Source organism: Macaca mulatta, chromosome 3, assembly GCF_049350105.2.
Source record: "Macaca mulatta isolate MMU2019108-1 chromosome 3, T2T-MMU8v2.0, whole genome shotgun sequence".
NCBI classification, from domain to species: domain Eukaryota; kingdom Metazoa; phylum Chordata; class Mammalia; order Primates; family Cercopithecidae; genus Macaca; species Macaca mulatta.
Genome location: NC_133408.1, coordinates 4,859,264 through 4,886,315, shown reverse-complemented (window position 1 = coordinate 4,886,315; position 27,052 = coordinate 4,859,264). Strand labels below are relative to the sequence as shown.

Sequence of the window (27,052 nt, the reverse complement as noted above, 5' to 3'; positions counted from 1 at the left end):
TAAAAGAAAGAGAATTAAGCTTTCCTGTATTAGGCTGACTCATCCCAAAGGCAGTAGCAGGCAAGACCCAGACCCAGGAAAAGTCTTAATAAACACTATCTGAGAAGCTAGGACACAAAGGAATGTGCTCTGGAGACTCTCCCAGAACTCCCTCAACATAAGGAGGAGAAAAACACATTTTCCTTTCGTTTATAGTATGAGTTTATAAATTCTTGTTCTCTGTAACTAGTAACTTCAAGTATTCTGTTTTATCTCAGAAGTACAGTGAAGGTCATGAGAAGCCTGAGCATGCCTGAACTACAGCTGTCTGGGCACCATACTGAAGGTTATGAGATAAACCAGTGTAAGACTCTTTGGAGCAAAACCTGGATAACAGACATCTAGGTTGTTTGGCAACGGTCATGTGTAATCCTGAGTTATGAACCTGTTACAATTTGATTAACTGTCTTTGTCCTGCCTCTGTATCCCTGCTTTCACACTGCTGTGAGCCTGCTTCAAGCTAGCCCACCCCCTTTTCATGAAGCGTGTACAAAAGTCAAGTGCTGTCTTTGTTCTGGGCCCAGTTTTCCAGATGTTAAGTCCACTGGATCTGAGTGCACTCAATAAACATCCTCCTGCTTTACCCTGAGGTCTCTCTCATCCTCCTGATTCCCGCAACAATACTTGGCCTGGTTATTTGCATAGAATGTAGCAAATGACCAACTCTATAAGTTCCTTTTAAGTTTGTTTTGCTGGAACTTTTATAAGGAATTGTGGATTCAACTTTTTAAAAGTCTTGAGGCCAGAAGCCGAGCTGAGGATTTGACATCACACTGTGCTTAGAATCCCTGTGCAAATCACCCTCTTCTTGAGGTCCCAAGATAGCTTGAGTTTCCTGGACCTGTTAGAAAGTGACATTCTTTACTTACCATAGGTGGGAAACCTTGTAAGGGAACCACTTAGACAAAGGCACCACGCCAGTCCTTCCAAGGGCCTTGTTGTTGGCTCCAAAGTCAACCTCAGTTTCTCAGTCCTGTCATGTCTCAAAATATGCTATTCCAACCAAAGCCTTAATAAAATGACCAGTGTCTCTAATTGTGTCCTGTTCAGTAAGAAAGCAGATTCTTACTGAACTTATGCAAATAACTATGTTGCCATAAAATAGGAATACTCACAAATGATTTTCAAGTTTTGGATAACTAAAACAGAGAGAGGGATAAATTTTGCTCACAAAAATACACTTTACTCAGCCAGGCATGGTGGCTTATGCCTTTAATTCCAGCACTTTGGAGGCCGAGGCAGGTGAATCATTTGAGGTCAGGAGTTCGAGACCAGCCTGGCCAACATGGTGAAACCCCATCTCTACTAGATCTCTACTAGAAATACAAAATTTAGCCAGGTGTGGTGGCAGATGCCTGTAATCCCAGCTACTCAGGAGGCTGAGGCATGAGAATCACTTGAACCCGGGAAGCAGAAGTTGCAGTGAGCTGAGATCTCACCACTGCACTCCAGCCTGGGCAATAGAGCAAGACTCAGTCTCAAAAAAAAAAATACACTTTACTCAATCATTGTAAGCTATCAATAGCTCAAAAGAGAAAAGTTTTCTTGACTCTTCTTCAATCAGAGCAGTTTTCCAAACAATATGTCTTTTTGCTCACCTTGGAGCTGCCATCTGCAAGCCAAGCAGGTCTTTGTGCATCAGGTGAGAGCTGTTCGTCAGTCACTGTTGAATCCAGCAGCTCCTCATGCAGTTCCAGAGTCAGTCCTAGGGAAAAGAAGAGGCCTACTGTCCGTGAGTATCTCCTCCTCACACTCCCCAGGTAGCAAGATTTTATGTAAACCATTTTCATCTTGCCATGGAACTCTTAGGCACCATTATTTCATTAGAATGGGGTATCTTCAGTTAACGTCCCATAGCAAGGCAATAAATGCCCTTAGGTAGAATTCTCTAGTCCAGAAACTTGTGGCTGTAGTTGGGAGGTGCTCACAGGCTTTTGCCATAAACCCCTGTAAACACTCCACAAAGGGCTGTCAAATGGAGAATGTGTCTCAACCAGCACTCCAACTTCTACACTACACTCTGTGGGTTCTGGCAATCGTACTAGTTCCTGTGAACTCCAAATATCTGAAATGGGTCTCAGGCAATTTGGGATGTTTATTTTACCAAAGTTAAAGACATGTGCCCATGACACAGCCCCAGGAAGTCCTGACAACATGTGCCCAAGCTGGTTGGGGCACAGCTTGGTTTTATACATATTAGAGAGACATGACACATCAATCAATATATGTAAGATGTACATTGGTTCAGTCCATAAAGGTGGGACAACTTAAAGCGGGGAGGGGGCTTCCAGGTCATCAGTAGATAAGAGACAAGTGGTTGCATTCTTTTGAGTTTCTGATTAGCCTTTCCAATGGAAGCAATCAGATATGCACTTATCTCAGTGAGCAAAGGGATGACTTTGAATATACTGGGAGGCAGGTTTGCTCTAAGCAGTTCCCAGCTTGACTTTTCCCTTTAGCTTAATGAATTTGGGGTCCCAAGATTATTTTCCTTTCACATTCCCATTTAGCATTTCCAATTAACATAGCTCAAAGGGTGGATCTACGTGCCTTCAGTTTTATAGTACTAAGCAGGAGAAATGCCCCACAGTTAGATACTAGACCCACTTTCATAAAACATTTTGGCAAAGGAGTCACAACAGCTTTGCATAAAGCCTGTTTAAACATTTCAACTTACACAATCCTATCAACTTTTCTTTTGTATGCTGTGGTCCTATCAGGGGTGGAAATATCCAAGTCTCATGGTACCAAATATGTTACCAGTAGAAGTATCCGAGTTACTAGCAGTGAATCCTTACGGGTCTGCAGCAACATCAATTCTTGCCTCCTCAGAAGAAAGAATTAGACTGAGGGGCGCAAGGCAGAAAAAGACACTGAGGCAACTTTCAGAGCAGGAATGGAAGTTTCTTTTAAAAGGCTTTAGAACAGGAAAGAAAGAAAAATACACTTGGAAGAGACCCAAGTGGACACATGAAGGTCAAGTGCAGTGTTTAACCATGATCCTAGGACTTTCCAGGCTGGCCCCTTTCCCATGGTTCTTCCCTTTGGGTGGGCTGCCCGCATGCACAGTGCCCTCCTTACCTTTGGGAGGTAAGCACACACAGTGTGATGAGGAAGTTGTAGGCATGCCCCTCTGAGACTTTCTTCCCTTTTCCTGTGGTGTGCCCCTTGAAGGTCACAGTCCACCATTTTGTCTCTTAATGCACATGGCCAGGAAGTTGCTTCTCCCTGGTGCTTGCATTCAATGAACACTTTACTGCAACAGGTGTGGAGCATCAGGAAATGGACTCTACCTGGTGCCAGCTGCCAATTTATCCATTTCAGACACGCAATGTGATAATTGCTGGACCATCACCTGACATTCCTAGGGGAAGGGGGAGAGCCCTCTCCTGCCCCACTTGTGCCTGTCACCTTTTCCCCCTCAACAGCCCAAGACTACAAATCTTTGCAAGAAATGGATGAAGGTCAGTCTTCTGTGACTGCTTCCCACTGACAAAGGGGCAGTGGTGGTTCTCTGGGTCTTGGCCTCTTGCTAGCTGACAGGGTAGGAGGGTGACTCCAAGGATTGGTGAAAGCAGTGTCTATCCAAGTCCAAGGCAGACAGGGGCAGGATTTTGCCTCCTTCCTGCCTCACTGATGGCAGTCTAGGGGTCCTATGTAGAAAGGAATCTCTTGAATATTGAGAGGATGATATCACTCACTGAGGATCATCTGGAGCTTGATGGCCAATCCCTTTTGTTTCTTCTTAGCTGCAGGCAGAGGTCACTGGTTGGCTCATGGGAATAAGCAGGGTTAGTATAAAATGCAGACAAAACTTAGAAACAACTGAGGAGACTATAATCTGATAGTAGGTACTATTAGACTAGAATCTAATAGTAGGTACTATAATTTTTGAAACATAATTTTTCTCTCTGTAGTCCTCATTTTTGTTGAAAACAAATATGACAGGACTAATTTGTTTGCAGAATAAACTTCAGTCTTATTATTCTTGACCTGATTACTTGTATATAGCACAGCAAGAATAATCATGTTTCACATAAGCTTTTCAAATTGGCTTTGATGGAACTCTGTTTCATAAGGAATCTCAGATAAGACTTTTTTAAAGCCAAGCCCAGCTATGATTTTGTACCCTCAAATACCTGTGAGTTGGGAAATTTTCTCTTCTCTTGAGGTTCCAAAATAACTTGGGGCTCCTGGGCCTGTTAGAAAGTGACATTCTTTACTCATTGCAGGTTAGGAAATCTGTACAGGGAGTGTGTAGACAAGGTATGAGGCCAGTTTTCCCAAGGGGATTTTATTGGCTCTACAAGTCAGGTTTGATTCCTTAAAGGAAAGCATGCCATTCCAGTCAAAGCCTTGGTAAAATAACCAGTTTCTCCAACTGCATCCTCTTGCCAAAAAAACCAAAAAATTGAAAACAAAAACAAACAAGAAACACCATTCTTATTGCACTTACGTAAATAACTATATCACCATAAGTTTAGAATACTCACAAATAGTTCCCAAATTCTAGAGAAATTAGGTAGAGAGAATCAAATAGGCTCCAAGTTTTTTCACATAAGTATTTTACTCAATTGTTAAAAGCTGTAAATAGCTCAAAAGATTTTTTTGGCTCTGAAAAAGCACAAAGATTAGTGACATTTTAAGTTAAAAAGTCAAAAAGGATTACTTCAGTCTTCTATTAGTTCAATCCATTCCATTAACTCCTGTTCTGTTTGATATTCATGAATATTTTACCTCTCCATTAGAGTCCTGAAAGGTTTTTTTGCTTTATTCTAATGTCACAATCTCCAAAGTTATCAGAAACTTGCATTTAAGAACACCTATTAGAGTTCTGTAGCTGATTATAAAACCAACATTTAAAGAGGATTAAAATAAGACAATAATTGTGGATGACAAAAAGTCTTAGGGCACCCACAGTTAAAGACACAATTGACAAGAAAATGTGTTACCTCTGTGGCACACAACAATTTTAGATAACAATTCTAATTATTAATAATATACACTAAGTTATATCAGAATTCCATAATTTTGGAAAACATACCAATGACATATTTACACAAATACAGACCAAAGAAAGAACTCTTAGCAACTTTTGGTAAAAAGCCTGGTTAGTAAGTAATTTTAATTATGTAATAGGTTTGGAGCCTAGGACACCAGAGAGAAGTGTAGATAAGATCTGATTCTTTCCAGCATAGCTAGGGGTGTGGCTAACTCCACCTGTCCCCAAGCCTTACCTAGCTGTAAATCAGGCTAAACAATTTTCAAAATCCAAAGACACAGTTTATGACCTTAAAACATTTAGCAAACCTAATATCTGACTTGCATAATTTAGACCAAATGTCTAATTTTTTGAAGATATTTTTATTTTACCAATAATCTTTAAAACTGTCTTTATTCCCCAAAGATTATTTAAGTTACAAGAACTAAGAGGCATTAGTTTTATTTTTCTGACAATATTTAAGTCCTTATTTTTTAAACCAATTAGAGTTCTTTTACATAAACATCACACACACAACACATATAAATACATGGACAAACAGAAGATTCAGTAGTTGTAAGATTTTTTATTTGCCAGTAGTTTTTAAGTTTCTTAATTGGATTACTGGCTCCAGGGTGGAGCTCTTCCAGAAACACGGCTGGGAAAGCATGCAGCTTCCAGTGCCTAATAAACAGGCGCACCTGGAAGGCAAAAACAGCTCCCCAAAATTAGGAGTCCCATTTTATACCAGATCCTGGATCCCAAGAAAGAGGGAATCAGCCCATTTCCTATAGAGGTTTTATCTCTCAGTGGAGGAGGGGGGACGTTTCCATATCTTCCAGGTGGCTGAGAGCATGCTTCTCTAATCCAAACGTCAAAGAGCTGAGTATTCCCCCCAAAACTGCCATTAGCCATCCATAAAATTCTATTAGCTACCTAGTTATTACCAAAGTTCTCTCATAATGTGAAGTAATTTCTGCTACTGCCAAAAGTCAAAAAACATCAGGTAACACAATGCAAAGAAAACAGAGCCTCAGGTTTTGAGAGGGATCTATCCACTTCCAATTCCTGGGGTTCCATGAGGAAAACAGAGGTTTTTCCCAAAAGGGGGGTCTGTGGCACCTCCTCTGTTTTTCCCAAGGAGACCCAAGCTGTTAGAAATTATCTTGAGTACTCTCACGTGTGCATCAAGAGTGGCAAGAAGACAAAATGGAGAAAAACAATCAGTTGACTGAGAAGAAAAAACCTTTTTTTTTTTCCAGAAAAAAAATAAGATTCAAGAAGATAAAAAAAAACAAAGACCTTTTAAATATATGTATAGCTTGGATATCTGCTTTTAATTAAGCCCATTTTAACCGTAATGCTCTTAAAACAAAACCTTTAAGTCTCTTATTACCCAACTTTAGCCAGGTAATAAGAATGGCCAATATTTCTGGCTTTTGAACTTTGCCAAAAGTAACCTCACAGGTGAAACCAATAAGCCTTAACTAAGGTTATGACTTAGCCACGAGTGTATGAGGTATTTTCAGCAAGGTGGTAAGCAGTTTTTACAAGATTTAGAGTCTACAAAGGTAGCTCCAAGAAAGGAAAATTCAGGAAGTCAAGTCAGAAGTTGGTCATGCGGGGGCAGAGAATACAGTGATTTTTACCATTCCTACAATCAGTTTGCACAGAGAGGGAAGTCAGGAGGCTGGCTGGCAAGAATTTTTACCCTTTTGCTGGCAGGACAGGCTTCTAGGTTCCCTTTCCCTGGGCAGCCCTAGTGACCCTGGCATCCTGTGAAGGGACAGCAGATGAGGAGGTTGTGGGCATACTGTAGAAGTTATCCCCCGTCAAGAGATTACTTGGTTAGATTTATGCTAGGGCTTGTTCAAGTAAGTGTGGGCTATTTGTATACCTCTGAGGTAGGACTGTCCAGGTTGAAGCTTTTGGTTAATGATTTAGGTAGCTTTCCTGGGATAAATAGGGCTATTAGAGAGAAAGGTGAATTCAGAGGTTGGGTGAATATTAAGCGAGCACCAATCTTAGAGAGTATATTTTTGCCCCAAAGAGGTGTGGGGTATCCAGATATTACCAGGGACCAGTGGAAGAACGGTAATTGGTCCTTAAATAATATAAAGTGTGAATTTTTTCTTTTGGAGGGAGGGGATGCCATTTGTCCCACCCACCAGGCTTAGTCCTGTCCTCCTTACTCTACTCTCAGTTATAAAAGACTTAAGAGGCTAATCCGAGGACCTCTTACACACAGGTACTGGGTTCCAAGGCTGACTTTTGTAATTTCCTCCCAGTTCATTTTTAAGCCAAACAGTATTACAAAGGAGAATTAGTTTTTTAAGGTTTGGGGAAACTAAACTTTTCCAAGTTTGGGGGGGATGTATCCGAGGGGCATGTCCTGTGGTATGTAGACATGATTGCCCATCTGCTGTGTGCAAACAGAAGACAGAGGAGAAAAAAGAGGACAAAAGGAAAAAGAAGCATCTCTCCTTTCTTCTTATCATCCAAAATGGGGCATCCCTCATCATCTTGGGTTCTGGACTTGACCAGTCCTTACCATGTACCCATCGTCCCATCTCATCACAATTACCCACTTGAGAACAGAGGAGATGTTGGAGTGAACAGTGGGCCCCTGTCCATCCCTGGGATTCCGGAATGTACTGGTCCTCACTATGTATGCCCTAGCCTTTCATCTCTGTTCCAATGGTAATCTGTTAGCCTGGGACCCCCCTTCATCTCTGTCCTGTGGATCTCTTGCCTCTTCGGCCTTGGGCCAGCCTGTATTTCTGTCCCCGTGACATTATAGTGACCCTTACTCAGAGGATTCTAGTAATATAATGATTATCTCTTTTCTTAGAAGCCTGTTTCTCCATTAACTGCCATAGGGACTGGACTTCCTCCCCCTTCCCTTGGAATACAACCTTGAAGGTCTTGATGCACATTGAGAAGGGTGTGTAAGTAATTAGAGAAATGGAGGCTATGGGAGGAAGTGGAAGGAAGCGGGAGGAATACTCATGGAATGCCTTTATATGCTCAGAAAAACAGCAGCCCTTGCATTCAAGAAGGCAACGATTATTCGCCCTGTGGACATAAAGCATTAACTTCCGGAGGACTTGGGGCTTGGGGGAAGAATTTCTCCTCCTCCCAAAGTGGTGCTAGCTTACAAGGCAAGAGGGTGAGATCCTAAAAGGGCCAGAGCAAAGCCCTATGCAGGTGGACAAGCTGCTTTTAAAAGCCATCCAAAAACCTAGTCCTGGGGCATAACAGGAACGAAAAGCACATGGTGAGTTGTAAGAAGCTGGCAGAGCCAGAGTTCCAATTAGCATCTGTCCCAGCCGTGTGCCAGCAGGCAGGGGAAGGACTGAAGGTCATTCGAGCTGGGAGAAACAAATGTAAACCTCAGGATATCTGCAAGGGAGCCCCTGTCTTCACTGCTGCACAAACTCAGAGAGCCGTGGGCACGCAGGTAACAGGGAGTGTTTAGAAGTCACGTAGCAGGCAAAGTGAAAGCAAAGAGTCAGGCTTGCCCCCAAGGTGGAACATCCAGTGATTGCTGAAGGCCATTTCAGAACACACAGAGAATAAACAGGAGAATGGGGGGGTGCAGGGTTTGGGAAAAGAGCCAATTTTAGTTGAAAAGAAAAAGTCGAGGAAACCCCAGATATTGCATGGTTTTTAGGCCTTAGCCTCACCATTCTCACAAGCCTCTCACTAGGAGGGTCATTGAGTGCCTCTAATCTGCTTGGTGCAGACCCTAAAGTCCTTCCCACACCTGCGAGCCAGCCATCAGAGTGAGCTGAGATATCAGCCAAGGGGAGCAGAGTCACTAATGGCCAAGAGGAATTGTTCTGGGGTTTGGTTAGTGAGCAGGAGAGAGAGTGAGAAGGAAAACCATGCACCGGGGTCGGATGCCTCCAGCCAAAGAAGGTGAGGCACAGAGCTCTCTCACCACCAGGGAACGTATCTAAGTCATGCCACCAAGTATGTTAGGGGTGGAAAATATCCGAGTCTCATGGTGCCGGATATGTCACCAGTGGAAGGTATCCAAGTTACTGACGGCGAATCTGTACAGGTTTGCAGCAACCTCAAGTCTTGCCTCCTCAGAGGAACGAATTTGACTGAGGGGCATAAGGCAGAAAAAGAGACCAAGGCAACTTTCAGAGCAGGAGTGGAAGTTTCTTTTAAAGGGCTTTAGAACAAGAAAGAAAGGAACGTATGCTTGGAAGAGACCCAAGTGGGTCTCTTCATGGTCCTGACATGAAGGTCAAATGCAGTATTTAACCGTGATCCTAGGACTTTCCAGGCTGGCCCCTTTCCCATGGTTCTTCCCTTCGGGTGGGCTGCCCGCATGCACAGTGCCCTCCTTACCTTTGGGAGGTGAGCACACACACTGTGATTAGGAAGTTGTATGCATGCCCCTCTGAGGCTTTCTTCCCTTTTCCTGTAGTGTGCCCCGGAAGGTCACATTCCGCCATTTTGTCCCTTAATGCACACGGCCGGGAAGTTGCTTCTCCCTGGCGCCGGCATTCAATGAACACGGTAGTGCAACAGGTGTAGGCCATCAGGAAATGGCCTCTCGCTGGTGCCGGCTGCCAATTTAGCCCTTTTAGAGAGGCAGTGTGATCACTGTCAAACCATCACCTGTGGTGATGTCAAACCACATTCCTAGCGGGTGGGAGAAGAGCTCTCTCCTACCCCTGCTCATGAGTGTCTAATTACACCTGTAACAGCACCAGAAACTTCTTTTTTCAACCCCCCCAGGCCATTTTTCCCTCTCTTGTAAAAAAGATTTAGGTTCCCAGCAGGGGTTGAGCCAAGGGTCTCTCTTGTCAACCTTTAATCTGGACTTACCGGCATCAGCATTGCCCTCAGCTTACTCATTGCAATCTTTGCCCTCTGATGTTTTTTTTTTTAATTTATCCAATCTGGGATAAATACAGAAAACTGGTTTGGGGCCCTTTAACATTGTGGGGCCAGTGGAGGCTTCCTTCGGTTCACCCAACTTTTGACAGTGTTAAGACCTTTGTTTTGGCTGGGCGTGGTGGCTCACGCCTATAATCCCAGAACTTTGGAGGGCTAAGGTGGGTGAATAACTTAAGGTCAGGAGTTTGAGATCAGCCTGACCAACATGGAGAAACCCCATCTCTACCAAAAATACAAAATTAGCCGGGCGTGGTGCCGCATGCCTGTAATCCCAGCTACTCGGGAGGCTGAGGCAAAAGAATCACTTGAACCCAGGAGGCTGAGGTTGCAGTGAGCCGAGATTGTTCCACTGCACTCCAGTCTGGGCAACAGAGCAAGACTAAATCTCAAAAGAAAAAAAAAAAAAAAAGACCTTTATTTTAACTCCATCAATTTCCATTTTATTCTGTGCCAAAAAGAGTCAGTCTCTATAAAATATTTGAAGAGATTTATTCTGAGCCAAATCTGAGTGACGAATGGCCCATGACACAGCCCTCAGGAGGTCCTGAGAACATGTGCCCAAGGTGGTCGGGGCACAGCTTGGTTTTATAGAGTTTAGGGAGGCAAGAGACAGTAATCTAATACCTTTAAGAAACACATTGGTTTGGTTCAGAGAGGCAGGACAACTCAAAGCCGGGCCTTCCAGGCTATAGGTAAATTTAAACATTTTCTGGTTGACAATTGGTTGAGTTAATCTGAAGACGTGGGATCAATGGCAAGGAACGTTGAGATTAAGGTAAAGGATTGTGGCGACCAGGTTTTATTGTGCAGAGGAATCTCTCAGATAGCAGACTTCAGAGAGAGAGCAGATTGTAAAATGTTTCATATCGGACCTAAAAGGGTACCTGGCTCTTAGTTGATTATCTCCTGGATCTGGAAAGAAATGAAGGAAAACAAAGTGGGAAGGGGAATCTCTATAGAATGTGGATTTTTCCCACAAGAGACTTTGCAGGGCAATTTCAAGGGATGGCAAGAAAATGTATTTTGGGGTTAAATATTTTTTTCCTTGTCTCATAATGTTATGCCAGAGTCAGATTGAAAAGTAAGTCACAATATACAGGGTTAAATAAAACCCATCTGATGAGAATTTATGGTTTGTAGAACATGACTCCCCAGACCCCTTAAGTAGGAATTTGGGCAAGATAAAAGATAAGAACTTAGTCCTCAATTCATTCCATTTCTTAGTAATTATCTAAAGATTGCCACCCTGCTGGGATAAGCCCCAGGACTCTCTCCTCTTTCCTCTTAGCTTCATCTATCGATTTTTAGAAATTTATTTACCTTATTTTTATTTTAGTTTTTAAATTTTTATTTATTTATTTATTTTTGAGACAGTTTCACTCTTTCACCCACACTGGAGTGAAGTGGCGAGATCTCAGCTCCCTGCAACCTCCGTCCCCCTGGGTTCAAGTGATTCCCTGCCTCAGCCTCCTAAGTAGCTGGGATTATAGGCACCTGCCACCATGCCTGGCTAATTTTTTTTTTTTTAGTAGAGACGGGGTTTCACCATGTTGGCCAGGCTAGTCTCCAACTCCTGACCTCAGGTGATCCACCCGCCTCAGCCTCCCAAAGTGCTAGAATTACAGGCGTGAGCCACCACTGCGCCTGGCCTATTTACCTTATTTTTAAATAACCATTTTAAAATTTCCACTTCCCTTTGATGGATTCTGACTGTTCCTTTTGCCTTTTCCCTGCTCTTAACTAACCTTGTGGTTTTATCAGCATCTGTAAGACCCATGAGAAGAAGCCAGCTGCTTCATCTGAGGTGCTGCACTTGGCATTTATAGTGGAATCAGACTGTCCCCTTCTCAGGGTAAACAGACCTTCCAGTGCCTTTTACCTCGTTCCCCAGGCTGGCTGCTCCCTCAGGAATACCCTCCTGTGTGTCTGGATTGTATATACCCAGCTGCAATTGTTCAGTGGTGAGTATGGATCCTGCGTCAACCCAAACATGCTCTTCCCCTCTGCAGCATTTTAAACCAGAGACACTGCTCCCAAATTAGTCACGCTCACAATCCATTTTCATAAAGGTTCTCCAGGGAGCTGATGATCCAGACATACAAAATGGAACAATTCCTTCACACTCCCCTCTAGTTTCAACAGTTGCTTGGTTTTTCCCTTCCCCCACATTGACTATCTTCTTGGTAACTACAGGTCTCAAAGGTAATTTCTTTTGTTCCTGGCATAATTTTCCCCTTTGTGGGTAGCTTTGAGGCTGATGATCTGAGCTCAGACAGACCCAGATCTGAGCTTGGTCCAGCCCCAAGGCCCAACCCAGCACTCTCTTCTTTTCATTTTGAAACAATCTGTAAATATTCTAGATAAAATTGCTTTTCCTTTCAGCAAAAATCACACTTTTATAACCTTTACCAAACACCCTCTAAGTAATCCCAATTTCTGCTGAAAACCCTAGGATTAATTTAATATAACATGACTTTAAGATCTTAAATTCCTGAAGAGAATTTTGAAACTGGTTTTATTTACCAAAGATTACCAAAATCGCGTGCGCTAAAAGGCATTCAAGCTAGCATCTATTTTTCTGATAAAATATTTGATTTAAGCATGTAAATGTTGTCTTTCATATATTTTGGTAGTGTTAGGACTGCAAAATGCTTGTTCCCTGGTGCCATAAAGAAATAGCACTTGAGGGCCGGGCCAGTGGCTCACGCCTGTAATCCCAGCACTTTGGGAGGCCGAGGTGGGCGGATCACGAGGTCAGGAGATCGAGACCATCCTGGCCAACACAGTGAAACCCCATCTCTACTAAAAATACAAAAAATTAACCGGGCATGGTGGTGGGAGCCTGTAGTCCCAGCTACTCAGGAGGCTGAGACAGGAGAATGGCGTGAGCCCAGGAGATGGAGCTTGCAGTGAGCGGAGATCGTGCTACTACACTACAGCCTGGGCAAAAGAGCGAGACTCCGTCTCAAAAAGTAAATAAAATAAAATAAGAAATAGCACTTGAACATAAATTTAATTCTCTCAGCAAGGCAATTTTCACTTTCTGCAAAAAGGGTACACTCACCAGCAGTCTTGCCACAAGAGTACACCTAAGAAAGGTAAAGCAGATGTATTTGTCCCTTACGGATTTTGGTCATCCTTACTGCTGTGTCCTGCATCCATTGGCTGGAGCTGAACCTCACAGCCTAAACTGACACTTCACTTGCTAACAACCTAAAACTTTCTTAACTAGGTAAAGGCAAGGGAGAGCAAAGGAAAGGAGGAAGTTGCTTACAAAAGATTTAAAGAAGCAATAACATTTCCAAATAAGGAAGGGGCATAGGCTGTGAACTGGAACGTGCCTGAGAGCATGTCCAACAGCTACATAGGATAGGGCTTAACAAAGAGTTATTAGCACAAAGCAAGGAGGCTTAAAGAAAGTTAGTCTTTAAAAGAAACTATTATTTCTAACACTTATGATTTATTCTTTAACAAGAAGGGAAACTTTGAAGAGGAACTTTTTACTTTCTACAGTAGTGAAGTATGACATATGCATGACACATATGTAGACGTAGCAGACACAGCAGCAGATCTTACACATTTAATAAGATTTTTCTTTTGCCATCTTTTAAATATTCTCCCTCACTTTAGACTGTTAATCTCTCGAATTGCCTGTTTCATGGCCTAAGCAAATGTTAGGGAGAAAATTCTAAATCTGCATCTCCTAAGACAGGACTCTGGGGAAACAGGTGGAAAGGAACAGAACTTCAATCTAAGCAAAAGCAAGATCTGTTACGTACACGTCAAGCCATTGTCTTCTCCGTAGATAAAGTTTCTAGTGGTTTCAGTACAGAGACAGAGATGCCCTTACAAATGGAGATTCCCCCTAACGATGTACATTTCCTTTACAGAGCGTTTTGAAGGCTGATTCGTTAGATTGGCGGTCTTTTCAATTTAGCTTGTTTCTTAATTAGATTACTGGCTTTAGGATTGAGCCCTTTAAGGACCAGAACCAAGAAAGCATGCAGATTTTAGGACCTAAACAATGACTTTCTTTTTCAGACGTGCAAAGACCCAAGTAGCCCCCAGAGCAATGACGGTTTCCAGGGCACGACTATCCTGAGCCACCTCCAACACTGTGGCTTTCACCCACCATCAACCACCAGCCATCACACACATCGAGGTCAAGTCCTCTCACAGTGCCAAGCAGTCTCTAGTGCCCTACGAACAGTCAACGAGCCCAGTAACAGTACAAGAGAGCACAGTCCTAGACCTGAGGGGAACCTGTCTGCTTACAACTTAGGACGCCACGAGGAAAAACAGGTTCCTCCCAAAGAGAGGAGACTGGTGCCTTTTCCTGGTTCCCCAAGGATCCTAGGCTGCCAGAAATTTCCTTGTTTAGGTCCCTCATGTGTCATTGGGGGTTGCAAGAGGAAAGAGGGACAGACAGAAGCAAACAGAGAAACAGGGTTCAGTCAACTGAGAAGTTTTACAGAGAGCAGAGGCCTTAAAGCAATAAGCAAGCCAGGCACAGTGGTGCAAGCCGGTAATCCCAGCACTTTGGGAGGCTGAGGCGGGTGGATCACCTGAGGTCAGGGGTTCAAGACCAGCCTGGTAAACTCTGGTGAAACTCTGACTCTATTAAAAATACAAAAATTAGACAGGCACAGTGGCGGGTGCCTGTAGTCCCGGAGGCTGAGGCAGGAGAATTGCTTGAATTTGGGAGGTGGAGGTGCAGTGAGCCGAGATCTCACCACTGTACTCCAGCCTGGGCGACGGAGCAAGACTCTGACTCAAAAAAAAAAAAAAAAAAAAAAAAAGGCAGTAAGCAATAGGAGTGCACACATATACAACCCACATGGCAGATTGAACCAAGTTAGCTTTTGACTGCCAAGCTCTTTTAAAAACCTTTTCCCAATTGTAATTCCTACCAAAGCCCTTTTACTTTGCCTCTGCTGCTGGCTGAGCTCCATCACCAAAGAGGCACCCCCTAGAAGCAGCCGTCCACAGCAGTAGCTGCTCACCACCCTTCCTTAAACAGCTCTCAGCTAATGATTGCTTTAAGCATGCCAGCATTTTAGAGGCATCACTGCACTCACACACATGCATCTAAAAGGTGACCCATGCTGCCTGGGATTTCTCCCACAGATGCTTCATTCCCTTTGCACATTTCTTGGTCTCTCAGCCCACGTTTTACAGTGGGCAGGTCTATGCCAACCAGCCCCAAAGTCCAAAGAAGTTGAGAGGCTGACACATTGAGTTTCTTAGAAAGAAATGTTTCATAGGGACTTACAAAGAGAAGCCATATCTGTGTTTCAGGTGGCAGCGAGATGAGATGGTGGATCCCTACCCCTCAGCCCCAGACGCAGAGCTTATATAGCATAGGGAGGAGTGGTTCAGAAGGAATGTGCCGGATGGTTGAAGTATGATAATGTCAAGGTTGTTTGACCTAAGGGCGGGACTTACAGTGAGTAGCTGCTCTTACACAGGGAATGGGAGATAAACTGGAAATCTTAGAGGCCTTCCCAGAATGTTAATCATAAGCCAATGTAAACCAAAAATAAAATTCTAAGCCCCCCAACAATCTGAATGAATGCCTCCTCTTGGCCAAGGGCATTCCAAAGTTAACCTGAAAGGCTAGTTCAGGCTGTGATGGGAAGCAGGAGCCAGACATACCTCATTATCCCCTCCTCCCTTTTGGCATTACTGATACAACTGGTGACAAAAGGAATCAAACTCTGTAAAATATTTGAAGAGATTTAGTCTGAACCAAATATGAGTGACCAATGGTCTGTGACACAGCCCTAGGGAAATCCTGGGAACACGTGCCCAAGGGAGTCAGGGTGCAGCTTGGTTTTATACATTTTAGGGAGACATGAGACATCAATCAAATATGTTTAAGAAATATGTTGGGGCCAGGCACGGTGGCTCACGCCTGTAATCTCAGCACTTTGGGAGGCCAAGGTGGGGGGATCACTTGAGGTCAGGAGTTTGAGACCAGCCTGACCTACATGCTGAAACCCCATCTCTACTAAAAATGCAAAAAAAAAAAAAAAAAAAAAAAAATTAGCCAGGCATAGTGGCGGGCACCTGTAATCCCAGCTACTCAGGAGGCTGAGGCAGGAGAATCACTTGAACCTGGGAGATGGGGGTTGCAGTGAGCCGAGATTCCGCCCCTGTACTCCAGCCTGTGTGACAGAGTGCAACTCCATCTCATAAAAAAGAAAGAAAGAAAAAAAAAAGAAACACGTTGGTTCAGTCCGGAAAGGTGGAACAACTTGAAGCTCAGGGGTTGGGTGGTTATCGGTAGATTAAACATTTTCTGATTGGCAGTTGGTTGAAAGAGTTAGCAATAGAAAGGAATGTCTGGGTATGATAAGGGGTTGTGAAAACCAAAGTTTTATCATGCAGATGAAGCCTCTAGGTAGCAGGCTTCAGAGAGAATAGACTTAAATGTTTCTTATCAGACTTAAGGTCTGTGTTGATATTCATGCTGGTGGATACAATGAGGCATGTCTGACCCCCACTTCCTGTCATGGCCTAAACCAGTCTTTCAGGTTAAATTTAGAATGCCATGGCCTAGGAGGAAGTCCATTCAGATGGTTGAAGGGGCCTTCAAATTTTATTTTTGGTTTATAGAACAAACTTTTTAAGTCTAATAGGAAACATTTACAATCTACTGTCTCTGAAGCCTGCTGCCTGGAGGCTACATGATAAATCCCTGGTTTCCACAACCCTTATCTTAACCTAGACATTCCTAAGTCTTTCAACAGTAACTTAACTCTTTCAACGGATTGCCATTCAGAAAATCTTTGAATCTACCCATGACCTGGAAGCCCCCACCTTCCCATTGTTCCACCTTTGCAGACCAAACCAATGTACATCTTTCATTTATTTGATTAATGTTTCATATCTCCCTAAAATGTATGAAACCAAGCTGCACTCAGACCACCTTGAACACATGTACTCAGAACCTTCTCGGGCTGTGTCACAGGCCATGGTAACTCATATTTGGTTCAGAATAAATCTCTTCACATATTTTAGAGTTTGACTCTTCATCAACACCAATATATTAGTCCTTTCTCACACTGCTATAAAGATACTACCCGATGCTGGGTAATTTACAGACAAAGGAGGTTTAGTTGACTCACAGTTCCACATGGCTACGGAGGCCTCAGGAAACTTACAATCATAGTGGAAAGTGAAGGGGAAGCAAGGCACATCATACATGGCAGCAGGAAAGAGAGAGAATGAAGGGGGAACTGCTACTTATAAACTATCAGATCTTATGAAAACTCACTCACTATCATGAGAACAGCATGGGGGAAATTGTCCCCATGATCCAATCACCTCCCACCAGGTCCCTCCCTCAAGACGTGGGGATTACTATTTGAGATCAGATTTGGGTGGGCCACAGATTTGGGTGGGCCACGTATCAACCAACATGGCAGATTAGCATCCAGGCTGGAGCTGCTGTGGCGTCCACAGCCCTCTGTCTCAGTGCCGTAATCTCTGGTGTATAATAAGAAAGATTTATGTTATTTCTCATTCATGCTCCATGTGTACTACAGTAGTTTTGGGGGCTTTTCTCTTACTCTGGGATCCAGCCTAATGAAACAGCCACCACCTTAAAGGTTGGAAGAGACCATGCCTCAGGGACCGAGACCTCTGATGCACATTACCTGCACTCACAGCTCATTGGCCACAGCAGCCATGTGACCCCACCCAACCACAAAGCCGCACAGCTTATTGGCCACAGCAGCCATGTAACCACACCCAACCCAACCACAAAGCTGCACTTGTATGAGAGCAAGACCAACTTCTTCAGAGGCAGTCATTCAAAGGGGATTTCTTAGAAAGGAATTCCCCTGGGTTGGTTGACGTCTCAGAAAAAGTCAACACTGGCTAGGACTTCCAGTACAATCTTACTCAGAAGCAGGAAGAGCAGCCATCATTGCCTCAAAGGAACATTTCACTTTTAATTATGATGGTTTCTGTAGGTTTTGGGGCATATATTTAGTCAGATTAAAGAACTTTCATTGTAGTCTAATTCACTAAGAGTCCTTTTTTTAAAATTACAAGTGTACATTGAATTTTATTCATGCCTTTTTCCTCATCTGAGATGGTTTAATCCTGTCTTTAATGGTGTAAAACTACTCACATTTCATTTCTTATTATTAATTTTGGTAAGTATATTTCTATTGTATATTTGTTTTCTATTATTTCTGTTCTTTTTTTCCTTCCTTCTACTTTGTTTGTATTTGTTTTTGTTCTAACTTCTTTTTTTGAAACTAGGTCTTGGTCTGTTGCCCAGGCTGCAATGCAGTGGCACAATCATGGCTTACTGTGGCCACCACCTCCCAGGTTTAAGCAATCCTCCTACATACCTATATATGTATGTATATGTATAATAGAATGAAAATATAACGAATTTAGAATTGTTATATCTTCCTGGTGAATAAAGCATCCTTCTTTGTCTCTAATAGATTTGTCTCCAATAATTTCATGTCTAAAGTCAATTTTGTCTGATATTAGTATATGTACATTAGCTTTCTTTTTCTGAGTATTGCCATGTTATGTTTTTTCTATGATTTTATTTTAAGTCACTTTTATTCTTACATTTTAGGTATTGTGGAATGCAGCAAAGCAATGCCTAGAGAGAAATATTGAGTCTTAAATGCCTTTCTTCAGTATAAAATTTTTTTCTTAACCAGTATTTTTTCAAGTATTGTTTCTGAGTATTCTTTTCCACCTCTCCTTTTCAGACTCCAGTAAATATTTTTTAAAACTTCTTACAGTATCTTCTACGTTTTTTAACACCTCTTTTGAATGTTCAATTTTTATGTCCCCATCCATGCTTCATTCTGGATAGTTTTTGTTTTGTTTTGTTTTTTTAAGACAGAGTCTCGCAGTCACCCAGGCTGGAGTGCAGTGGCACGATCTCGGCTCACTGCAACCTCCACCTCTCAGGTTCAAGGGATTCTTTTGCCTCAGCATTCTGAGTAGCTGGGATTACAGTACAAGCCACCACATCTGGCTAATTTTTTAAAACATATTTTTGGTAGAGATAGGATTTCACCATGTTGACCAGGCTAGTCTGGAACTCCTGACCTGAAGTGATCTGCCCACCTCAGCCTCCCAAAGTTCTGGGATTACAGGTGTGAGCCATTGTGCCAGGCCTGGATAATTTCTTTTAATTCATTTTCAAGTTCACTAATTTTCTTATTAGCTGGCCTAATGTTCTGTTAAACCCATCCATTGAGTTCTTAATTTCAAAATTATATATTGCAGTTCTTAAATTTGTATATGAACTTTTTCAAATCTGTCATGTGTTTCTAAAATAGTTTAACAGTCTTGCCTATTTAAAAGCTTTACCTGGTTGGCTGGGCACAGTGGCTCATGCCTGTAATCCCAGCACTTTGGGAGGCCGAGGCAGGTGGATCACTTGAGGTCAGGAGTTCAAAACTAGACTGGCCAACATGGCAAAACCCCATCTCCAGTAAAAATATGAAAATTAGCCGGGCATGGTGGCATGTACCTGTAATCCCACCTACTTGGGAGACTGAAGTAGGGGAATCACTTGAACCCTGGGGTCGAAGGTTGCAGTGAGCCGAGATCACCCCACTGCACTCCATCATGGGCAACAAAATGAGACTCTGTTGCAGTGAGCCGAGATCACCCCACTGCACTCCATCATGGGCAACAAAATGAGACTCTGTCTCAAAAAAAATTAAAATAAAATAAAAATAAAAGCTTTACCTGGTTAATTTCAATAACTGGAGCCCATGATGGTTGAATTTTATTGTTCTAGTTTCTATGGGTTCTTGTCCACACTGTCTTTTCCTTTTGTGTGTTTGCTTATTTTAGATTGTATGCTAGACATTGCATTTGAAAAAAAAAATTTTTGTAGAAATAATTTGCTGATACACTCTTTCTCTGAGAATTTTTGGTAACTACCAAGCAACTGGGTATATTCACAATCTGGAATCATCTTAATCTAATTTTAGAAATTGAGATTTTTCTGGACCATCAAGATATCTGAAAACTGAAAAAGTTCTTGAAATGATTTATCTATTTCCAGCTTATATTTTTTCCTTAGATGTAATTCTATAAAGTTCTAATGCAAAGAAGAAGGGTTGCTAAGACCCCCACCTCCAAAATTGGAGTGTCTCAGACTCTAAATTTTGTCCTTTATTTCTACGGAATGGCAAAAATGTATGGCTCCACCTCTTAACCATCTCTTCCATGACTAAAATCATTCCCAAAGGAATAATTGCCCCAAATACTGGGTTCATTTGTCTGAATTTCTATCTTCTTCCTGATGTTGGCCCAGTAGATTTTTGCTATCTCACTAGCCCATCACTATTCAAATTTTTTTTAAGTATTTTGTTCAAAAGTTTCTAGCTATCTGTCAAGAGAGGGTTGGTCCATATTGCTTAGTTCACCATGACTGAAAGGAGAAGCCTTATTCTGTTATGCTCAGTAGAAATTTAATAATAGCTCATCTTCTTCTGACACCAATACATCATAGCTTCGTATTTTCTCACTTTGACAGCCTGGCTGTGTTGTTCTATACACTGAATACAAGTGGGAAAAAACAATTTGGTCAAACTTTTTTAAAAGTTTGGATGCTTGAGCACAGACTAACCAAAAAGTCTGAATAGGTTGCATTCCAAAGATTCTGTGTCCATAGGGTGTCTAGAGTTCAGAACACACGTTTCCATGTGTGACAGGCCAACCCACAGGAGCCCCTCATGGGGATGAGCTACAGAGGCTACAGCAGTGGCCCAAATTCTGTGTTATGGAAGCAGGAGGTACAGATGGAAGGAGAACTACAGGAGAAAGAAATGTGCCCTCTCTCATGCTAGGGCGCCTCAAGCACGAAGGACCCCAGGAGAAAATGTCAGACAGGCCTTCCCTGGGGTTGGCATGTGCCCGCTCTAGTAGTCTGTTCTTGCACTGCTATAAAGAACTACCTGAGACTGGGTAACTTATGAAGAAAAGTGGTTGAATTGACTCATAGTTCTGCAGGCTGTACAGGAAGCGTGGCTGGGAAGGGCGGCCGCAGGAAACTTACAATTACGGCAGAAGAGTGAAGGGGAAGCAAGCACCTTCTTCACGTGGCAGAGAAGGAGGAAGAGAATGAAGTTGAGGACGGGTGGTGCTACGCACTTCTAAACAACCAGGTCTTGGGAGATAGCACCGGGGGATGGTACTAAACCATTAGAAACCACCCCGTGATCCAGTCACCTCCTGCCAGGCCCCACCTCCGACACTGTGGAATTACAATTCAACATGAGATTTGGGTGGGGACACACAGCCGAACCACATCACCCACCTCTCTGCATTCTGAGCACACTGCTTCCCTTATTCAAACTCTCCAGGCGTCCTGGTCCTTCCTGCGGTGCTTGGGACCCACTGAAGGGCCCCCATCCACCCTGTCCTCCCTGCTCAAAGTGCCCCATGCTTCCAAATCCAACTGTTCCCTCCGATAATAAAACCTCAAATTCTCTCATCGCCGGCCACCTCCGTTCAGAGTTGAGGGAGGGAAGAAACTGCAAACTCATACTAATCCCCTGCCAGTTTGTCTTAAAAGTTTTCAGAGACTCCTCTTACAACAGGTGTAACAAGTGAATTGATTGTTTCAGGCAAGGAAACAGAGCGGAGAGGAAGCCTGAAGGCAAAGTTGGGGGACTGATGTGGAGGCGACAGACAGTTGGAGAGAAGGTCACTGAGGAGCGGGCACCTCCACTGCTGCCTCTCTCAGCGGGGTCCTGCTTTTCCAGCCCTTCTCCCTCCAAATCCCAGGATCCTCTCAGAGCCAGAGCCAGGGATTTCCTTCCAGTGGTTCTGGGGGTGTCCGTGAGGTATTAAGGAGCCGCAAGTGACAGGGGACATGGGATAGGGGTGTGTAGGGGCTGCCCTAAGGCTCCTGGGACTCACTGGATTTATGAGAATTTATGAACTAGGCATCCTAACCCTGGGAGTCTCTGGAGTCATATTTTTAAGATTTTTTTGCCTCAGATAAATCAAATATTTTATAGGCTACAATGTTGCTGCTTTTTTTCTTTTCTTTAAATCATCAGTTTAAAAATAAATTACATTCAAGTTTTCATTCCTGGCAGGGTGCAGGGTTCGGCCGCCTACATTTGACTTTAACAGATTATTTCATTGCACTCAATTTTTCTATAAAACAGAAAACCTTCCTAGGTTGTTGCAACCACAAAGGGGAGGCTACTGTATAAGAAGGTAAAGGATTCTTAACACACCGCAGAGCCGCACAGGTCCTTATCGTTAGCCAGGCTGGATCCTGGCAACCACCTAGGACAGTCAATGGAGGGTTTTCTATTTTACAAAGGAAGGAAATGAGGCTTTCGGTCCCAGCTGCTCATCCAGGGCCCTGGTTCCCAGTACAGCAGGCCACGCTGGCCCAGGGTATTATCTGCGCGTCTCCATAACCCCCCTCGCGTGGTTGACAGAGAGTTTGTCTGATGAAAGCATCTTTAGTGGAAAACCACACTCACCACGGGGCTATTTTCACACACCCAAACTTTGGAATACATTTTTTTTCCCAGAAAGGACTTTTCTGGTACAAAATAACACTTTTACGGCCCACTGCTGGTCTGGACAGAATCAACTCCCTGATATCTCAGTCTCTGAACAGACCTTGGCAAACCCCAAGAGGAGTCCAGGCAAGAGGAATGGTCCTGTGTGGGCAGAGACGCCCCGGGCAGTGCCGGAGCTGAGCCTCCCAGGCGGACCCTGTTGCCCTGGATCTCCCCCAGGGTCTAGCCCTGCTGGCGGACCTGTGAGGTGTTCCTGAGTTGGGTTCAGATGTCCCCCCAGACCAGCCCTCTTACAGGCAAAGCCTGTCCCAATGCTGGCCCGTACCTGTGGTCACAGGACCTGAGCTTCAGGGGATTTCACAATTTCAGATGAGGAAGCTGATTAATGAGTAGCTCAGAACACGGACGCTGGGAGCAGAGCCAGGCAAGGCAACCTGCAGCCCATTCCTGCCCCACCAGATGGTCACATGGCCTGCGGGCTCGGGGCTGCACGTGATCACACGCAGTACACACACACACACCACACACACCCCACACACACCACACACCACACACCACACACACATCACACACCACACATACACTACACACACACCACACACCACACACCACACACACACTACACACACACCACACACCACACACACACCACACACCACACACCACACACACCACACACACACCGCACACACACACACCACACACCACACACATGACACACCACACACACCACACACACATCACACACCACACACACCATACACCACACACACACCACACACCACACCACACACACCACAGACCACACACACATCACACACCACACACCCCACCCCACACACACCACACACACACCACACACTACACACACACGCCACACACACACCACACACACATCACACACCGCACACCACACACACACCACACACATCACACACCACACACCACACACACACCACACACCACACACACCACACACCACACACCACACACACCACACACCACACCACACACACCACACACACCACACACACGACACACCACACACCACACACCACACACACCACACACACCACACACACAAACGTACCACGAATGCACACATTCAGACACACACACACCTCCCACACAAACACATACACCACACACACATAAACTTACCACAGATGCACACAGGCAGACACACACACCATGCACCACCCACACACCACACAGAAACACATATACATCACACACACAAACGTATCATAGATGCACACATGCAGACATACACCATGCAAGCACACATACACCACACACACATCACACCACACACATACCACACACACATACTTATGCACACATACACACCACACACTCATATACACAGACACCACACACACCACACACACATATACACACACAGACACATACACACCACATATACATACATACAAACAGTTGCACACATACATACACACAGACACACACAAGTACACACACTACACAGACAAGCACACACACACACAGACATGACCCCTAGCCAAGCCCAGCTTTGCATTGGTCACTAACAATTTTTCTGGTTCCACCAATATTTACTGCTCCGATCAGGGGAGCGTCTGCATTTTTCTATTTCGAAGTTGTTCTGTAGGTATCATGTCTGGAGTGGCAATATTGGCCACCCTACGTCCTGCGTGCAGAGAAGGAGTGAGGAGTGATTTGTGAACGGAAAGCAGCAAAGCTCACTAACGGGTGCAATTAAGAAACAGAACAACCAAGAAGAAACGAGAAAACGCCCTCCACGAAACAGAAATGCGGTGCAGAGGCACCGTCTGCAGACCTACCGGAGCCTCAGGCAACCTGTGGAGACCCAAAGTTCTTTTCAATCTTTGCTCCTGATAGAGAAAGACGGTATCGCATCGTTCTTTTCATTTGCATGTGTGGGACTTCCAGTGAGGTCCAGGCTCGCTGGCTCGCTGGCAGCTCCATGGAATCTGCCTCACCCTTGTAGAACTCTTTCATTGATTTGAATGAGCCTCTGTGTGTACAAAATGCACCTGTTCCGAAGTCTTTATCATAGTTACTGGTGATGTTTTTTTTCCAGATGTCCTCGACATGCACCCATGAAGGGCTCTACCTGAGACTGGCAGGGTCCTCTGTGGGATGGGGCTGGAGGGGGTGCTCTTGCAGTCCTGGGCTCCCAAGCAGCCATAGGAACAATAGGATGATGGGATCCCAGAGACAGAGGCCAGTGGCAGCAGCACTTTGAACTCCTCATACGGGCGCACGGGCTCCCTGGCAGGGATGGGCTCCCGGTCACACGGACGTGGGGGCTGCTGCTGCCCTGTGACCCCTGGGCACCTCGCCTCTCCCACAGCCAGCTCTGGTTGTAAACAAACAAGTGCACAAGCTCAGCCCAGTGAGGGCACAGCGGTCCCAGAACACATCTGGGCTGCACCACAGCGAGCCGCCCATACCTGTGGAGATGCCGGCCAAGGCCCTGCAGCACATGGGAGAGGAAAGCGTGATGGGAGCCATGCTGGGCCCAGGAGGTGCCGCCACCCAGAGCCGTAGCTGTCGCTCCAACTCTGCTCTTTTCAGTGTTCCCAGAAATTGTGACCCACAAAAATCTGACGGTACCATCAGTGAGCCAGAGGACCTTGTTGTGAGATCCCAGCAGGGTTGGGGGGCGGAGTGTGGTGGGTGCTGTCGCCGCCCCCAGCCCTTCCACAGGTCGGTGTGCACATCTCAAGGCACCCGCTAAGCTTCGGTCTTCTCCAAAGGGGTTACTCTCCGTGGAGAGGGAGTCACCCGCCCCGGGGTGATGTCCCCAGTCAGTGACTGACGACAGTCCCGAGCCGAGGTGGGGGACCAGCTCCTGCATCCCGCACTCCGGGGCTTGCCTGTGGGCCAGGGTGAGGGCGAGCCTCAGCTGAGACTGCGTCCCCCTTGCCTGTCCTGCCCTGCCTATCCTGCCCCCCGCTGTGCCTCTGTTGAGCGCGCCCATAGGGAGCTCCTTGCTGGGGAATTCCCACCTCTAGAGAAGGCAGCCTGAGATACAGCGGCAGTGGGCGCGCACTGAGCCATTTTTCCTGAAATAGGGATGGATTTATGTCGATCTTGCCACATCTTTTTACTGCTTCCTCTAAGGTGCAAATATTTTTAAAACAGCTGTGGCTAGTGAAGTCTCACATGGTCTCAGAATCATTCCACGTGCAGAGAAAGCCCAGATGTTGAGCCCTAGCATAGGGAGGCCTTTAAGAGTCGATGACCTGAGAAGCTTCCAGCAAAGCACCCAACACTGATGTTAAAACCAGCACGAACCACCCCGCCTCCCCACCTCCCTGCAAGCATTCCTGGGACTGACAGATTACAGAGCTCCGCTCCCTCTGCACTCCTGCTCTGCCACCCCAGCGTGTCAGAATGTGGCCCCCACACAGTTTCCAAAAGATTCTACACATCTGGCTGGGCGTGGTGGCTCATGCCTGTAATCCCAGCACTTTGGGAGCCGAGGTGGACGGATCACAAGGTCAGGAGATTGAGAACATCCTGGCTAACACAGTGAAACCCCGTCTCTACTAAAAATACAAAAATCAGCTGGGCATGGTGGCAGGTGCCTGTAATCCCAGCTACTCGGGAGGCTGAGGCAGAAGAATCGCTTGAACCCAGGAGGCAGAGGTTACAGTGAGCTGAGATCGCGCCACTGCACTCCAGCCTGATGACAGAGCGAGACTCCGCCAAAAACAAAAAACAAACAAACAACACACACCACACATCCAAAATCCAGTTCTCCCGCAACAGAATCCACAGCAGGAAGAATGAAGATGCAAAAGGACGTTTTCACAAGACTTACTTTTCTTATCAGGGAAGAAAATATTTTCCAGAAATGCTCCAGGTGCCTTCTCCACACGTCTCCTTGGTCGGAATTGGGTGACCTGCAGACTTCTGGCTTGCTCACAGGGACAGGAGGACTGGGCAGCCATGGTTGGCTTACACCACAAAATAGTTACTCCCGGGGCTGTGGAAACCACTGCTCAAAAAAAACAAAAACAAAACAAACAAACAAACAAACAGGTTCATTAGCAAAAGCAAAGGGCTTGAAGCCAATGGCGACTGCCCCCGTCCACCCTTAGAGAATTAAACCAGTGCTGGAGTAGAGCGCCACATGGTGGTGGAAGGACCTTTGATGGTGCTGATCTCAGGGTCTATATTTAGTATCTAAAATAATTAACTGGTTGTTCACTGCCCAGATTCATTCATTCTTTGAACATTCGTTAAGTACTTATCACTGATATTTCAGACATAGTGTTTTTATCCCATAATATATATTATGTAATATATATTACATAATATTTATTATGTAAACAATATTACCAATAATAGAGTGGAAGAGAAAAGGAAGGAAGCAAGCTTCCAAAGAAATAAACCAATGCAGAATTTAATAATGTCTCACTAATCTGGTGGTTCTTCATCAGATATTCTGCGATCTTTATTAAAATGCAGGTGACCAGGCAGTACCCCAACACTTTCCTGTGGTGGGGAATCTCGTTAAGTTGGGGAGCAAGGCCCCCAAGTTTTGCCACAGAGCAGG

The 27,052-nt window shown here is 44.7% G+C and overlaps 1 protein-coding gene across 14 annotated transcripts in view; it reads right to left on the bottom strand.

Annotated features, from left to right (window-relative positions):
• The window catches only part of LOC106997229 (uncharacterized), a 56,577-nt gene extending 29,966 nt beyond the window's left edge, over positions 1–26,611 (bottom strand). For 3 of the 14 annotated variants that reach the window (XM_077995693.1, XM_028845309.2, XM_077995692.1), the window contains exons 1-3: positions 4,179–4,381; positions 3,741–3,788; positions 1,638–1,762 (exon numbers count right to left, since the gene is read on the bottom strand). In XM_077995693.1, coding sequence (XP_077851819.1) covers positions 1,638–1,762; positions 3,741–3,788; positions 4,179–4,266 — 261 coding nt within the window. In that variant the 5' untranslated portion in view covers positions 4,267–4,381. Of the gene's footprint in view, positions 1–1,637; positions 1,763–3,120; positions 3,813–4,178; positions 4,382–9,382; positions 9,656–13,001; positions 13,027–15,209; positions 15,291–24,305; positions 25,365–26,314 lie in introns of those variants that run through there. The other 11 variants (XM_077995702.1, XM_077995698.1, XM_077995705.1 and 8 more) reach the window with 11 other exon arrangements.
• Positions 26,612–27,052: the final 441 nt, after the last annotated feature.